This window comes from Saccopteryx bilineata, chromosome 4, assembly GCF_036850765.1.
Source record: "Saccopteryx bilineata isolate mSacBil1 chromosome 4, mSacBil1_pri_phased_curated, whole genome shotgun sequence".
NCBI classification, from domain to species: Eukaryota; Metazoa; Chordata; class Mammalia; order Chiroptera; family Emballonuridae; genus Saccopteryx; species Saccopteryx bilineata.
Genome location: NC_089493.1, coordinates 51,980,251 through 51,997,519, shown reverse-complemented (window position 1 = coordinate 51,997,519; position 17,269 = coordinate 51,980,251). Strand labels below are relative to the sequence as shown.

General features: G+C 38.2%; 1 protein-coding gene across 7 annotated transcripts in view; it reads left to right on the top strand.

Annotated features, from left to right (window-relative positions):
* The window catches only part of MAP2K5 (mitogen-activated protein kinase kinase 5), a 288,637-nt gene that overhangs the window by 33,370 nt on the left and 237,998 nt on the right, over window positions 1-17,269 (top strand). For all 7 annotated transcript variants that reach the window (XR_010731284.1, XR_010731283.1, XM_066276317.1 and 4 more), the window contains exon 4: window positions 17,137-17,206. Coding sequence is in view for 5 of the 7 variants with exons in the window: in XM_066276317.1 (XP_066132414.1) it covers window positions 17,137-17,206 (70 nt within the window). In the remaining 2 variants the exon portion in view is untranslated. The remainder of the gene's footprint in view (window positions 1-17,136; window positions 17,207-17,269) is intronic.

Below are 17,269 nucleotides of genomic sequence, written 5' to 3'. Positions count from 1 at the left end.
GGGGGCTGTGGCTAGGGAAATGCTGGCCCTCTAGCAGTAGGATTGCTGTGGAGTGTCACCAAGGTATCAGGCCCTTTTGGCAGCTTCTTATGAGCCTCTGTGCTCTCAGGGCCAGTATTACTGCAAACTAGACGGGGAGTTTCTACATCTATATTTGAAAGGTGAATGTAAATTTGCTGCAATACAGTAAAGTTAGAGGAGTTCAGTATCTTATCAACCTAAGACATATGTCCAGAAGGGTATACATTGAAATACAGTGAACGTACAACATTATATTAGTTTCAGTTGTACAGCATAGTGATTTGATATTTATAGATACCTTACGATGTGATCACTACAGTAAGTATAGTAGCCCATCTGTGACCATACAAAGTTATAACCTTATTGACTATATTCCCCATGCCAGTGATTTATATATTTTTTAAAATTTATTAATTTAAGAGAGAGAGAGAAACATCGATTTGTTGTTCCGCTTATTTATGTACTCATTGGTTGATTCTTGCATGTGCCCTGACTGGGGATCAAACCCACACTCGTAGTGTATTGGGATGATGCTCTGATCAACTAAACTACCCAGGCAGGGTTCATGACTTATATATTTTATACCTGGAAGTTTTTATTTCTTAAACCCCTTCACCTTTTCTCCAATTCCTACATCCCCCTCCCTGGCATCCATCAATTTGTTTGTCTGTATCTGTTAGTCTGTTTTTGTTTTGTTTGTTCTTTTTTTTTCAGATTTTACTTATCAGTGAAACCATACAGTACTTGTGTTTCTCTTGTGTGACTTATTTCATTTAGCTAAATACCCTCTAGATCAGGGGTCGGGAACCTTTTTGGCTGAGAGAGCCATGAACACCACATATTTTAAAATGTAATTCCATGAGAGCCATACAATGACCCGTGTACATTATGCATTATCCAATAAAATTTGGTGTTGTCCTGTAGGACAGCTGTGATTGGCTCCAGCCACCCGCAACCATGAACATGAGCGGTAGGAAATGAATGGATTGTAATACATGAGAATGTTTTATATTTTTAACATTTTTTATTTTCTGCGAGCCATCAAAAGAGCCACATCTGGCTCGCGAGCCATAGGTTCCCGACCCCTGCTCTAGATCCACTCATGTTGTTACAAATGGCAATATTTCATTCTTTTTTACAGCCAAGTAACACTCTGTTCTATGTATATCATCATATCTTTTTTATCCATTTTTCTATTTTAGACACCTACGTTGCTACCATATCTTGACTATTGTAAATAACACTATAATGAACGTAGGGGTGCATATGTCTTTCAAAGTAAGTGTTTTTGTTTTCTTCATATAAATACCCAGAAGTAGAATTGCTGGGTTGTATGGTAATTCTTAATTTTTAAATTTTTTGAAGACCCTCTTTATAGTTGTCCATATGGCTGCACCTATTTACAGTCCCACCAACAGTGCACATGGGTTCCCTTTTCTTCACATCCTCACCAAAGCTTGTTATTTGGTTTATTTATTTTTTATTTTTTTATTTTTTTTATTTTTTATAATTTTATTTTTTTAATGGGGTGACATCAATAAATCAGGATACATATATTCAAAGATAACAAGTCCAGGTTATCTTGTCGTTCAATTATGTTGCATACCCACCACCCAAAGTCAGATTGTCCTCTGTCACCTTCTATCTTGTTTTCTTTGTGCCCCTCCCCACCCCCTATCCCTCTCCCATTCCCCCCTCCCCCCCGTAACCACCACACTCTTATCAATGTCTCTTAGTTTCACTATTATGTCCCACCTACGTATGGAATAATACAGTTCCTGTTTTTTTCCGATTTACTTATTTCGCTTCGTATCATGTTATCAAGATCCCACCATTTTGCTGTAAATGTTCCGATGTCATCATTTCTTATGGCTGAGTAGTATTCCATAGTGTATATGTGCCACATCTTCTTTATCCAGTCATCTATTGATGGGCTTTTTGGTTGTTTCCATGTCCTGGCCACTGTGAACAATGCTGCAATAAACATGGGGCTGCATGTGTCTTTACGTATCAATGTTTCTGAGTTTTGGGGATATATACCCAGTAGAGGGATTGCTGGGTCATAAGGTAGTTCTATTTGCAGTTTTTTGAGGAACCACCATACTTTCTTCCATAATGGTTGTACTACTTTACATTCCCACCAACAGTGTATGAGGGTTCCTTTTTCTCCACAGCCTCTCCAACATTTGCTATTACCTGACTTGCTAATAACAGCTAATCGAACAGGTGTGAGGTGGTATCTCATTGCCGTTTTGATTTGCATTTCTCTAATAGCTAAAGAAGATGAGCATCTTTTCATATATCTGTTGGCCATTTGTATTTCTTCCTGGGAGAAGTGTCTATTCATATCCTCTTCCCATTTTTTTATTGGATTGTTTGTTTGTTTGTTGTTGAGTTTTATGAGTTCTTTGTATATTTTGGATATTAGGCCCTTATCTGAGCTGTTGTTTGAAAATATCATTTCCCATTTAGTTGGCTTTCTGTTTATTTTGTTATCAGTTTCTCTTGCTGAGCAAAAACTTCTTAGTCTGATGTAGTCCCATTCATTAATTTTTGCCTTCACTTCTCTTGCCATTGGAGTCAAATTCATAAAATGCTCTTTAAAACCCAGGTCCATGAGTTGAGTACCTATGTCTTCTTCTATGTACTTAATTGTTTCAGGTCTTATGTTTAGATCTTTGATCCATTTTGAGTTAATTTTTGTACAGGGAGAGAGACTGTAGTCCAGTTTCATTCTTTTGCATGTGGCTTTCCAGTTTTCCCAGCACCATTTATTGAAGAGGCTTTCTTTTCTCCATTGTATGTTGTTGGCCCCTTTATCAAAAATTATTTGACTATATATATGTGGTTTTATTTCTGGACTTTCTATTCTGTTCCATTGGTCTGAGTGTCTATTTTTCTGCCAATACCGTGCTGTTTTGATTGTTGTGGCCCTATAATAGAGTTTGAAGTCAGGTATTGTTATGCCCCCAGCTTCATTCTTTTTCTTTAGGATTGCTTTGGCTATTCGGGGTTTTTTATAGTTTCATATAAATCTGATGATTTTTTGCTCTATTTCTTTAAAAAACGTCATTGGAAGTTTGATGGGAATTGCATTAAATTTGTATATTGCTTTGGGTAATATAGCCATCTTGATTATATTTATTCTTCCTAGCCAAGAACAAGGTATATTCTTCCATCTCATTATATCTTTTTCAATTTCCCTTAACAATGGTTTATAGTTTTCATTATATAAGTCCTTTACATTCTTTGTTATGTTTATTCCTAAGTATTTTATTTTTTTTGTTGCAATCGTGAAGGGGATTATTCTTTTGAGTTCCTTCTCAGTTGTTTCATTGTTGGCATATAGAAAGGCTATTGACTTCTGTATGTTAATTTTGTATCCTGCGACCTTACTGTATTGGCTTATTGTTTCTAGTAGTCTTTTTGTGGATTCTTTGGGGTTTTCGATGTATAGGATCATATCATCTGCAAAAAGTGATACCTTTACTTCTTCTTTTCCGATATGGATGCCTTTTATTTCTTTGTCTTGTCTGATTGCTGTGGCGAGAACCTCTAGTACCACATTAAATAAGAGTGGAGAGAGTGGACAACCCTGTCTTGTTCCTGATTTAAGGGGGAAAGCCTTCAGTTTAGTGCCATTTAATATGATGTTAGCTGATGGTTTATCATATATGGCCTTTATCATGTTGAGATATTTTCCTTCTATACCCATTTTGTTGAGAGTCTTAAACATAAAATTGTGTTGTATTTTATCGAAAGCCTTTTCTGCGTCTATTGATAAGATCATGTGGTTTTTGTTCTTTGTTTTGTTGATATGGTGTATTACATTAACCGTTTTACGTATGTTGAACCATCCTTGAGATTCTGGGATGAATCCCACTTGATCATGATGTATTATTTTTTTAATATGTTGTTGTATTCGATTTGCTAGTATTTTGTTTAGTATTTTAGCATCTGTATTCATTAGAGATATTGGTCTGTAGTTTTCTTTTTTTGTGCCATCCTTGCCTGGTTTTGGGATGAGGGTTATGTTGGCCTCATAAAATGTATTTGGAAGTATTGCTTCTTCTTCAATTTTTTGGAAGACTTTGAGTAGAATAGGAACCAAGTCTTCTTTGAATGTTTGATAAAATTCGCTGGTATAGCCGTCAGGGCCTGGACTTTTATTTTTGGGGAGGTTTTTAATGGTTTTTTCTATTTCTTCTCTACTGATAGGTCTGTTTAGGCTTTCTGCTTCTTCTTGACTCAGTCTAGGAAGGTTGTATTTTTCTAGGAATTTATCCATTTCTTCTAGGTTGTTGAATTTAGTGGCATAAAGTTTTTCATAGTATTCTACAATAATTCTTTGTATATCTACAGTGTCCGTGGTGATTTCTCCTCTTTCATTTTGGATTTTGTTTATATGAGTTCTTTCTCTTTTTTCCTTGGTAAGTCTTGCCAAGGGTTTGTCAATTTTGTTGATCTTTTCAAAGAACCAGCTCCTTGTTCTATTAATTTTTTCTATAGTTTTTCTGTTCTCTAATTCATTTATTTCTGCTCTGATTTTTATTATCTCCTTTCTTCGGCTGGTTTTGGGTTGTCTTTGTTCTTCTTTTTCTAGTTCCTTAAGGTAGGAAGTTAAGTGGTTCACTTGGGCTCTCTCTTGTTTGTTCATATATGCCTGAAGCGATATGAACTTCCCTCTTATCACTGCTTTTGCTGCATCCCAGAGATTCTGATATGTCATATTGTCATTTTCATTAGTCTGTATATATCTTTTGATCTCTGCACTTATTTCTTCTTTGACCCATTCATTTTTTAAAAGTATGTTGTTTAGTTTCCACATTTTTGTGGGATTTTTTTCCTCTTTTTTGCAGTTGAATTCTAGTTTCAAGGCTTTATGATCAGAAAATATGCTTGGTACAACTTCAATTTTTCTGAATTTGCTGATGTTGTTTTTGTGGCCCAACATATGGTCAATTCTTGAGAATGATCCATGTACACTGGAGAAAAATGTATACTCAGTCACTTTGGGATGAAATGTCCTGTAGATGTCTATCATATCCAGGTGCTCTAGTGTTTTGTTTAAGGCCACTATGTCTTTGTTGATTCTCTGTTTGGATGACCGATCTAGAGCCATCAGCGGTGTATTGAGGTCTCCAAGTATGATTGTATTTTTGTCAGTTTTTGTTTTAAGATCAATAAGTAGCTGTCTTATATATTTTGGTGCTCCTTGGTTTGGTGCATATATATTAAGAATTGTTATGTCTTCTTGATTCAGTGTCCCCTTAGCCATTATGAAATGGCCATTTTTGTCTCTGAGTACTTTTCCTGTCTTGTAGTCAGCATTATCCGATATGAGTATTGCTACACCTGCTTTTTTTTGGATGTTATTTGCTTGGAGTATTGTTTTCCAGCCTTTCACTTTGAATTTGTTTTTATCCTTGTTACTTAGATGAGTTTCCTGTAGGCAGCATACAGTTGGATTTTCTTTTTTAATCCATTCTGCTACTCTGTGCCTTTTTATTGGTGAGTTTAATCCGTTTACATTTAGTGTAATTATTGATACTTGTGAGTTCCCTATTGCCATTTTATATCTTGCTTTCTGTTAGTTTCGTGTCTTGTTTGATCCTTCTCTTTCGTTTTTCTATCTTTTGTTTTTATTTGGTTGTATTCCATACATCTTTCCTCTGTTGCTATCTTTTTTATCTCATGTGCTTCTGTGGTGGTTTTTTCAATGGTGGTTACCTTTGAGTAATGAAAAGGGTCCCTACCCTGTTCATTGTAGCGAACTATTTTGTGAGTACTTTTGCACTCCATCGTCCTTTGCTACTGTTAATCTCCATCTTCTCCCCCTCTTTCTTTTTGTTGTTGTCACAGTTTAAATTTGGTTTTATTGTGTTCTTCTTGGAGCTTTTACTTGTGGCTCTGTTTTTTTTTGTTCTTTGTATCTGATTGGAGAACCCCCTTTAGTAATTCCTGGAGTGGGGGTTTTCTGATGATAAATTCCCTCATCTTTTCTGTATCTGTGAATGTTTTTATTTCTCCTTCGTATTTGAAGGATAGCTTTGATGGGTATAGTATTCGTGGCTGAAAGTTCCTCTCTTTCAGGACTTTAAATATTGGGGTCCACTCTCTTCTAGCTTGTAGAGTTTCTGCTGAGAAATCTGATGATAATCTAATGGGCCTTCCTTTATATGTTGTATTCTTCTTTTCCCTGGCTGCCTTGAGAATTTTTTCTTTGCTGTTGGTTTGTGTCAATTTCATTATGATATGCCTTGGAGTAGGTTTGTTGGGGTTAAGAAAACTTGGAGTTCTGTTTGCTTCTTGAACTTGAGGCTTTAGTTCTTTCCACAGGCTTGGGAAGTTCTCATCTATTATTTGTTTGAGTATGTTCTCCATTCCATTTTCTCTCTCTTCTCCCTCTGATATACCTATTATTCTTATGTTATTCTTTTTGATGGAGTCAGATAATTCTTGTAGGGCTATCTCATTTTTTTTAATTTTTGAGTCTCTTTCTTCTTCTCTCTGTTGTGCCTCAAGTTGCTTGTCTTCTATTTCACTAATCCTCTCTTCTATCTGACCTGTTCTATTAGCTAAGCTTGTTACTTCGTTTTTCAGCTCGTGAATTGAGTTTTTCATCTCTGTTTGATTTGTTTTTATAGTTTCAATTTCCTTGGACATATATTCTTTGTGTTCATTGAGTTGTTTTCTGAGCTCCCTATATTGCCTTTCTGTGTTTTCTTGTATATCTCGGAGGATTTTTAGTATTTCTATCTTGAATTCTCTGTCATTTAGCTCCAAGGTTTCCAATATATTAAATTTTTTCTCCATAGATTTTTCCTCATCTAGCTGTGTTACCTCTCTTTCTTTTGTATCCATGATATTCGATTTTCTCTTCCTTAATGGCATCTGAGGGTGGTTTTGTTGATAGTATTAATGAGATTTAATAAAGAATAAAAAGTTAAAAAAAAATAAAAAAAAATAAAAAATCGAAAAGAGTTGTTTTTTTTTAAAAAAAATTAATAATGAAATAAAGAAAAATAAAATAAAATAAAAATTTTTAAAAAAAGGAAATTATTCCCCCCCTCCTTTTTTCCTCTCCTCTCCTCTCCCCTCTTTCTTGAGAAAATCTTGTGGTGGACTGTGAGTTATAACAAACAATGCCTGTGATGGAGGGCCTGAATTGGGGAAAAGTAATAAAGGGGCAAAAAAGAAAAAAAGAAAAAAAAAAAAAAAAGGAAAAAAAAAAAGAAAGAAAAGAAAAAAGAAAAAAAAAGAGCGTATGGACCCACAAAAAACAAATAAGGAAAAAATTTGGGTCAAAAATAAAATGATTTGCTTTTAGGTGTTGGTTGTCTAAGAGTTATGATGAGAGGAATAAGAGGAAAACGGAAAAATGGGGGGACAAATTAAAAACTTACTATTGTATTTAGTGGAACAAGAACTAGATAATATGGAGAGCCAGGGATGGGAGCACTGCTAGTGAGTTAAAAAGGTGAAGTAAAAACCCCCCAAAATGCCACAAACATAGGTTTGAGTCCCAGATAAGATAATTTGTTTGTTATTGAGGTTTGAATGAGAGGAGATGTAAAGGAGAAAGGAAGAAACTAATATAGAGGGAGAAAAGAAAGAGAGAGAGAGAAAAAAAAGAGGGAACCACTAAAAGAAGAAAAAAGAAAGGAGAGAGAGAGAGAGTTAAGGGCTTTGGAGTGCAACCCTCATAGAGAGAAAGGAAGAGAAGAGAAAAGATAATGGGAGATGTAACACTTATGGGTAGTGTAGTTCAAGGAGAGGAGAGAGTAAGACCGGTAGAGAGTTAATCGGCCAAATTGGAGGAGGAAAAAAAAGTCTCAAGAATGAAGATAAGAGAAACAAACGAACAAATATAATAAAATGGGATAGGTTATAAAGTCTGCAGATTATTCTTGATTTTGAGAGGTTATCTTCTTGCTTTTTCTTTTCTCTCCCTCTTCCTGGTCGGTGACTCTGTACCCCGGGTTCTGCCCCTTTGGCACGCTCAGGTAGAGGTTTGCAGTTGATAAGTCTCTATGGCAATGTCATGTATTGTGCTTTAGTCTCGTGGGAGTCGAGGCTCATTAGCATTTATAGGCTCCGACAGTGAGAGAGTCCGTGTTCCTGGAGCCTTTCTCCTAGTCTTTCCTTCCTCAATTAGTAGCCTGATAATCCAGCTATGGGGTTGCTGCTGCCTCTGCCTGGATAGTAAGAGGCTCAAAGAGCTGGCAACTCCCCACTCTATTTCCACTCAGCACAGGGCTCTGGGTAAGGCTCAGTCAGTCAGAGCTGCTAGCATAATCAGGCGGGCTTTCCGCCCACTCAAAGACCACTGGCTCTGCCACTCTGTCTGGTAACACAAGCGGGCGCCCACTTCTGGGGGGCGCTTGGAGGAAACTCTCACTCACTGTCTGCGACCAGGATATCCAGCCAGCAGTCTCACGCTCTGAGTGAAACCCCCAACCGCAGGGAAAAGTTGCAGCGTTGGAATTCAGTCTCGCTCTGTCCCCGTGCGCGGCTTTTGCAAGGCGCTGGGGCGGCTCGAGATTCCGCTTTGGCCCACACAAAGGCCCCTGACTCTGCCCCTCTCTGCGATAACATGGGCGCGCACTGCCGAGGCACTCGGAGGAATCGCTCACTCCTTATCTGCGCGCGCAAACCAGGATATGAGGCCGGCCGCGGTTCCCTCTGAGTGAAACACCCTCCAGCACGGAAAATCTCCACCGTTGGAATTAGTTCTCACTCCCTCCCGTGCGTGGCTTTCCCAGGGCGCTGGGGCTGCCCAGAGACTCTGTCCTCGGCCCACAGAAAGGCCTCTGACCCTGCCTCTCCGTGGGGCAACACGGGCACCCACTCTCGGGGCCTAGGAAGAAATTCTCGCCCACTAACTGCGCACCGACCAGGAGACCGGGTAAAATGGCCGCTCCGCTTGTCTTTCTTTGTTTGGGTTTGGCGCGAGTGTTAGCTTGTATTGCCCGGGTTGCCACAGGATCAGATTTTCCTCGGCTTGGATCTCTGAGCCACAGCCTGGTTCGGCCGTTTGTGCCGCGGCGGCCTGGATCTATTCACCCCCTTTGCCCGCCTCAGTTTCTATATTCACAGTTACCAGAGAAAGCCGCCCTGTTTAGGTTAGTGAGGAAGGCGGAGCATTTCTTACTCCCTATTTCCTTCGGGGTTTGGTTATATATTTAGCCAATTTTTCACTCAATCATACCTTTGGGTGTATTGCGAAGCATCTGGAAGCTCCAAGTATAGGTTTTTCTGTTTCTGGTTGAAGATCTTGTTGAGTTTTGGGGGAGATTTATCGGTATCGCTTCCTACCCCGCTATTACTCTGACGTCATCCTTATTTATTTTTTAATAGCAGCTGAGCAGTAGTCAGGATCTTTATCAAAGTACTATCAGAACTGGCTAAATAAAGCCGTCTATTCATAAGGGAATGCCCCATTGGGCCTGCTGTCTGTTGGCCTGGTGGTCCTGTTTTATTTAGGTGGCAGGTTCCCTGAAGCTACTATATAAACTTCTGCAGTAGAAGTGTAGCAGAACTGCTGCAGCCTAGGCAGAGGTGAAAGGTTAGTGTAGTCACTGCCTCAAGCTAATGGTGGCGATGACTCTGAAAGCTGCAGCTGAGAGGATCCCACAACTTTTAGACCCATTGCTGAATACAAATTTACACTCCTTTGCCAATGTGCATTACTTCAAAATTGTCCAAGTTGAATTTCATCTGCTATTGGCTGCCCAAACCTTTATTATTACCATCTGGTACTCCTTAACATCCTTTATGGTTTTACTATCCAAAACAAATAGTGTTATCACTATTTGGCCAACTTACTGACTTTTTTACTCCCAAATCATTAATAAATAATACATCTATCCAATAACATTAGCCTCTAAAGAGGCCCCCGAGTTGTTCCATATCAACTTTTCACTAGAAAACTTTTCATTGTGTTTTTCTTTCTTATCATTTAAGTAATCATGACCATATATGTATGGCTCTTTGGTTTAGAGTCATTTAAGGAAGAATATGTGCACATTGTAGTTACCTCTGCAGGGGCAGTGAGGTGAGTGAGAAGTGGGGGGACCTGAAGCCAAGGAAGTCTGGGGGCCATTATTTTGATATTCACCATAGATTGGCTTTATATGTTATTTTGACCACTGCAGCAGAACATGCTTCCTAAGAGGTCAGCATCACAGAGGGAAAGCTCTTAATGTAAAATATAAAAAATAATTGAAGGAGGGCATTATGGATGACATATCTGAGTAGTGTTGTAATTGAATCTGTAGTCATTTAACAGAGTGAAGATTGTTGGATTCTTCACTGGGAAAACTAATAAATTAACTATGAACTGCAAATAGCTGGTTAGTTTATTGATTATTGCTGTAATTACTGACTGAGCTACATATAATGGGGTATGCTTGCAGTATTGACAAAACAGGAATTTGAAATTTTTATCATTAGTAGGAAAAAGACAGCAGGCTATTTCTTGTAAGTTGAAATACTGCACTAATTATGTTTTCTATTAGAAGACATGCTAAAGAGAGATTTAGGAAACTTTTGTTATAAATGTATAGAATAATAAATAAACCTCTTTTGATATGTAAGACTTGCCACTAAGTTAGAAGGTACAACCAATAAGAATAGTTACCATGTCTATATTAGTTCCTATCTGCCTCCTTCTATTAAACATTTGGGGAGCTCCTATTATGTGTAAGGCACAGTGGTAGGCTTTATATGACAGTACCTGTGTAGGTTTTGAGAGACACAGGCCTTTTTGAAAATCTGGGAAGTTGTTTATTCTTTTCCCAGAAAATTCACATGATGTGACATTTCATATAATTTCAGGAACCTAAGGATCTCCTAAGGCTTGTATAGGCCCAAGGTTAATACCTCTGCATTAAGAGAAAGTATACAAGACATGGTCCCTGCCCTTGCTGAACTTCCAGAAGAGAAACAGACCATGTTCTTTATAATACCTTTTTACTTATTTTGTTACTTATAGTACTATAGTGGCCCTGGCCAGTTGTTCAGTGGTAGAGTGTCAGCCTGGCATATGGATGTCCTGGGTTTGATTCCAGTCAGGGCACACAGGAAAAGAGCCCATCTGTTCCTCTACCCCTCCCTCTCTTGTTTCTCTCTCTCTCTGTCTCTCTTCCTTCCCCCCCCCCCCCCTTCTCCTGCTGCAGCAATGGCTCAATTGGAATGAGTTGGCCCCGGGTGCTGAGGCCCTGGGTGAAGGCTCCATGGCCTTCACCTCAGGCACTAAGAAGAGCTTGGTTGCTGAGCAACAGAGCCACACCCCAGATGGACAGAGTATCACCCCCTAGTGGTTTTTTCAGGTGGATACCAGTTGTGGCACATGTAGAAGTCTGTCTCTCTGCCTCCTGTCCTCTCATGAATTAAAAGAAAAAATTGCACACCTTTCTCAAGATCACACAGCTAGTACATGTAGAGCTGGGACCTGAGATCACTCCCTCATTGATTTGTCAACTTACTCATAAAACCAGTTTTTCACACAGTAAATATTTGTGGGATAGCAACTCTCTGGCCAAGTGCTATGCCACTTGGTGGAGATGTGATGAACATATAGTTTATTTCTTCAAGGAACTCATGGTTCAGTCAGGAAGATTAACAAGAAAGGAAACCATTCATTGTTGAGGATCAGAAAAGCTCATAATCACCAGACAGAGTGAGAAATGCTGTTAAAAGTCTGTGTTAGGTGCTCTGAGCACAAAGAAGGAGCACCTGCTCTCTTTGGGGGCAGAGAAGCCTTTCTGAAAAGGGTGATGTCTAGGAGTAAGCTAGGGCAAGGGGACTGGGAGGAGTGTTTGGGGTGGAGAAAAGATAAATGGATGCCTGGTGCGTTCAGAAGGAGCTACCCATGATCCTTGTGGTGTGGGCAGTGAGGGAGCAAGGATATGAGGTGAGGTTGGGAAAGAAGATGGGCTACATCATGGCGGGCCCTGGCTTCAGGGATGAGAAGTGGGGAAGGTGCAGAATTAATAAGACTGGCAATTGATTGTGGGGAAGAAGGAAAGAGAGATGCTGTGGATTACTTCCTGATATCTGGTTTGAAAAACTAGGTTATTGTGATGTCATTGTCCGAGATACTGAACCCAAGTAGCAAAAGACTGGTCTAAGGCATGAGGAAGGGGTAGGAGGTAGGGACCTGTTGAATTTGAGGAACCTGTGAACAACCAGTTGGGTATGCTTCGAATCTTAGGAGAGAAATCTGGGCTGAAAATAAAGATTTGTGGTTCATCAGTCCTAATTAGTCTCAATGACTCCTCCGGTAATTGAAACCTTTGAAGTGGCTGAAGTTAACTCAAGGAGAGTATAAAATAAGAGGAGAAGGTTGATGAAAAATCATGGGGAACTCTAGCATTTAAAGAAGGGATGGGGAAAGAACTACTTACTGAGTAAAGTGATTAGGGAGGTAGGAAAACCAGGAAGGGTCACTGAAGTAGGAGGGAGTAGTCCCTTCTCAGCACAGAAATTTTTGCATTGCATTAGGCTGCCTCCAGCATCCGCCTTCTCCAAAAGATCAGGTGACAGGGCCTTACCCACACAGGGTTTGCATGAAGAGGCCAAGCTCTCCACCTGCTCAAAAGTCCACCCAGTGGCCCGCTTTACCTAGCTAAATGATTCAAGGTAGGAGAAATATCGTATTTCCCCATGTATAAGATGCACATTTTTTGGAAAATTTTGGGGTCTAAAAACTGGGTGTATCTTATATAGTGGTTGTAGATTTTTTTACTTGCATTTCCTGCATTTTTGTGCAGATGAGGAGTTATATAAATTTTATGATGAATAAAACTTGAGTTCAATAACTTTGTTATGCATTTTTTCCCCAAAATTTTGGGCTCCAAAATTAAGGTGCATCTAATACACCAGAAAGTCTTATACATGGGGAAATGCGGTAGATAACGTATCTTTTGGCTCTTAAATAGTAAGCAGTACATTTTACATTCTGAGTGCATGGCCTAGAATGAAAGAAGTATTTTTCTTGATTCACTGATAAGCTCTTTGCTTTGTGTGTGAACTATAGGGGTGAGGATAATCCTCACACAATAGGCTAGGGTTGTGACAAAGTAATTGGAAAAACGTGAATATGTCGTACTGAGCCTAACACACAGTAGGTATTCACTGAGTTCAGTGAGTGATAGTTATTTTTCTGTGTGTATGTTGCTCTCTCTCTGTCTCTCTTCCTCCTTCTCTCTTTTAATAGAGAACTTACGCCTTGTAAAATTAAACTGCTGATTTGGAACTCAAGTGTTTCAATGGCAGATTTCCATAAAGAAAAAAATGTTGTATTATTGATCAAATTGTGCTGTTAGAATTAGAATTAGGTTCATAACAAATAGGAGCACTGTTTGATAAAGTCGCAAACAAAACAAAGCCAAAAATTGCACTTGCTATCCCCTTGTTAAATCTGGCCCTCTGTTTCAACTTAATTAGATTTTTGGATAACTATGCTAAACTTTGTCACATCCTTATTTAAATTGTTTAAGAATTTTGAAGAACATCTCAAAGGGACTCTGAAACTAATCTGAGTCTGGTTCATTAGCAATCACAAAACTGATTAATCTTTTACTCAGTTAGCTTATTGATTATTGCTTCAATTACTGCATGTAGTGGATTCTACAAGGGATACCAACAGAAAACATTTCATAACTGCTGTATTTAACTTGAGCACAATATTTTGTATTTTTTATACATAACTTTCTGTATTTTTAAAGCTGGAACACTTCTCAGGAAGTGCTATGTTTAATATTGTTACAATATTAGAAGATTCACTTTTTATTTTCTCAACTACTGATAATGTATTTACAGTTTACAAAGTGCCTTCACTAATTCTTTTGCTGCAGTTTAATTTTGAGCTTCACGCTAACCATATGTTACAGAGTAAATCTTTTTCATCTCATTCGGAGGGAACCAAGGTTAACTGAGGTTAAATGACCTCCTGAAGGTCACTACAAATTAATAAGTGGCAGAGTCAAGATTGGACCCCATTTCAAGCATACTATTTATCAAGCACCTACCATGTGCAGGGATTTGTGTTAGGGGTAATGAGAGACAGGATAGGATTATAGAGATTAAGCTCAGGAAGTTATTTAGATAACTTCAGATTATAATTACATTAATGTTATTATGGTCACTTCATTACTTTTTGGTATGAGCCATGTTAAGTATGTTGGCATTCAAGATTTAGGTTGGTTGGTGGTTTTTTCATTTTGTTTTTGTCTAGTAGATATCTTTATCATCATTGTTTATATTTTATCACTATTTGGAACAAACTTGGAAAGAATCCCTGTAAAAGGTGACTATATAAAAGGATCAAGATCTAAAAACAACTTGTTTTGCAGCTTATTAAGTGGTGTCTTAAATTTTCTCATGTAAGTCCCACGTTTATTCTGTGGGTAGATACCACCGTCATTTCACAGAGGAGGAAGCGAGGTGCAGTGTTTCCCCACTGAGGTGCTGTGCGGGGAAAGGGCTGTACTGAGGCCCCCGGGGTGGGTCCTCTACTCCTCCATGTTCCTTGCTCAGCATAAGCCTTGTGGCCTGTCAGGACTGCCCTGTGCCAGGAGATACTACGTGTGACCCCGCGATTTCCTGTCCTTTGGGGAATGCCATGTAACTGGTAGCCTGAGCTCCTGGGCCTGGTGCCTTGTTGGTGGCCCCCTTGGTCCTCACCAGGCTTGTCCCTCAGAGGTCACTTGCATAGAGTAGGCCTGTACCATGGGTTTAATTACTGCCCTTTATGGTTTGTCCTTGATGGTGAATTACTTGGCTCTGTGGGACACAGATTCTCTGTTAATGCAAACACAAATCAAACCCAGTATTTCAGCAGGAGAAAATGTTCCTTGGGTTTGGAAGAATTGTAGAAAACAAAAGAATTCTAACTACTTGCTTTAGAGAAACTGGCAAGTGGCATACTTTATATCATTACTGTGACTGAGTTAATCATATAAGACAAAGAGATGTTTATAGATTGCTACAAAATTTTTCCAGTGATTATAAAAGTATATATCGTTTACTAGTTGATTTGGCACAGGTCTGAAATGAAAGGGAAACTGTTTTTTTTAATTTATTTTGTGAGGTAAATAAATAAGGTTGGAAAACAGGTCAATTTCATGCATGCAAGGTTTTATAGTAGGAAAAAAAATGCATTGCACCTGTTCTGACCCTTTATATTTGAGGTTATTTGTTTTCAAACTTGACCCCAAGCACCAGTTTCAGACAATTCTATAATTAATTTGTTAGATAAAGCATAAGGATATTTTGTTTTGATTTCTAGGAGTGTGATGGAGTAGTAATTGAATTACTAACCTACTGTACATAGCAGTTAATTAAAGAAAAGTATTAACTATAGGAGAACACCACCACTGCTGTTGTCTTGTATCAGTATAAAAAGGCAGTAATTTTTTTGACAGCCACTGATTGGAAAGTTGCTTGCAGCCTTCCAGAAGCAAGGGGGTACATGCTGTGGATCAATAACCGGCAAATTTCCCATTAAAAAGAATACCTGAGCAATGTTCCAAATAGCCACTGGCATCTTAATTTTCCATGGAAACCTCAAACACTGGTGTGCCGAGGACAAGTCATTTTCGGACAATTTTTCCAGACTACTTGTTAACAGTTATTGCTGTCCCAGAAGGTTGACAGCCTACATGATTGATATTTCACTTACTTGTCATCACTGTTTGAGTAATGGCGAGCAGTATATTTCTGTGGTTTTAAGGAATACAGTCTCCTGAAAGACATTCACCTTAGTAAGTATTCCAGAGAATGTGTCACAGATGTTTATGCTGTATGTATATAAGTTTTTACATACATCGAAGGACAGGATTGGTTTCCTTTACAGTCTGAAAGCCCTGGGAGAGCAGGGTATACTTATGTTGGTCCATATCTATCAAAAATTTACCTTTACTTTGATTTTATGGCAAAAAGCCTTAGACTTGTTAACTTGTGATTCCCAAGATGATGCAGAAATAAAGAATTCCCTTTACTTCAAAGGGAAAATAACCTTGATCAAGGAAGAATTTCCTGAAAATGTAGTACTGTTAAATAACGTCTGTGTTCTTAATATAAAAACAGCAAGGTTAAAGGGGAGTTCTGTTCTGTAACAGCTCCTCAAGACACAAAATCAGTGGTTTTCATTGTTGATATTTTGCCATGAAGAGCATCACTTTGTTGTTTGTCAAGTGTTATGGAAGTGAGGGCACAGAAGCCAGCTTCAAGATAGGTGTACCTAGGCTTATCAATTAGCATACTGAGGAAAATGGGAATCAGACCATAATACAACCTAATGAATGAATCTGTGTTTCTGTAGGAATGTGAAAGCTTTTTCATTTGGAACTTTATTTTTTGTGCCCAGAATTGTAAAGTGAAATTTTATCTATATTAAATTGTTTTTAAGATTAAAGCATAAAAGATATGTTTGCTTGAAACTGGGCTGCCTTTTAATCAAATTATCCCTTCTTCTTTGGATAGATCATGTCTTGTTTGCTCATTCCAGAGTCTCTATGACTTAGATTTCTATTATCTGTGCATTATACGCAAGTATGAATAATGTTTCATTAACTAACTGGCCAAGAGGTCCAAGCTAAATGCGAGGCATCTTCATTTTGCTTTATAAAATCCAGGGGAAAAGAAAGAGGCAATTGGAGAAATTTCTACTAAAATCTTTTTGGTTTTTTAAATTTATTGAATTTATTGGAGTGACATTGGTTAATAAAGTTATATAGGCTTCAGGTATACAATTCTAAAATACACCTGTATATTGCATTGTGTGTTTACCACCCCAAGTCAAGTCTCATTCCATTGTGTTGTTTTTAATACATATCATTTTCAAAATATTTCTACAGCTCAAATACTAATCTAAAGTCTTCAACAGTTTTACTTTTAAAGATAAATGACAATGTGGAGGATAACACTATACTGGACTTTCAATCCTGAATATTCACTGTTGAAATTTTAATGTGCAAATGGGGACAAAGTATTCTCAAGGCTGATATACCAGCAATTTTCAAAAGTACCATGAATTAAGCAACCCATAAGTGCCTGTTCCAGTATTCATACATTACTGAGTAATCTCTTTCTGTAATCTCTTTGCAGTATTATTCCACAGTAATGGAACAGCAAGTAAATGGACAGTTAATAGAGCCTCTGCAGATATTTCCAAGAGGTAATGTTGAACAAATTCTAATCAACAATGATTATTTCAGTAAACTGTTTCATCAACAGTTAT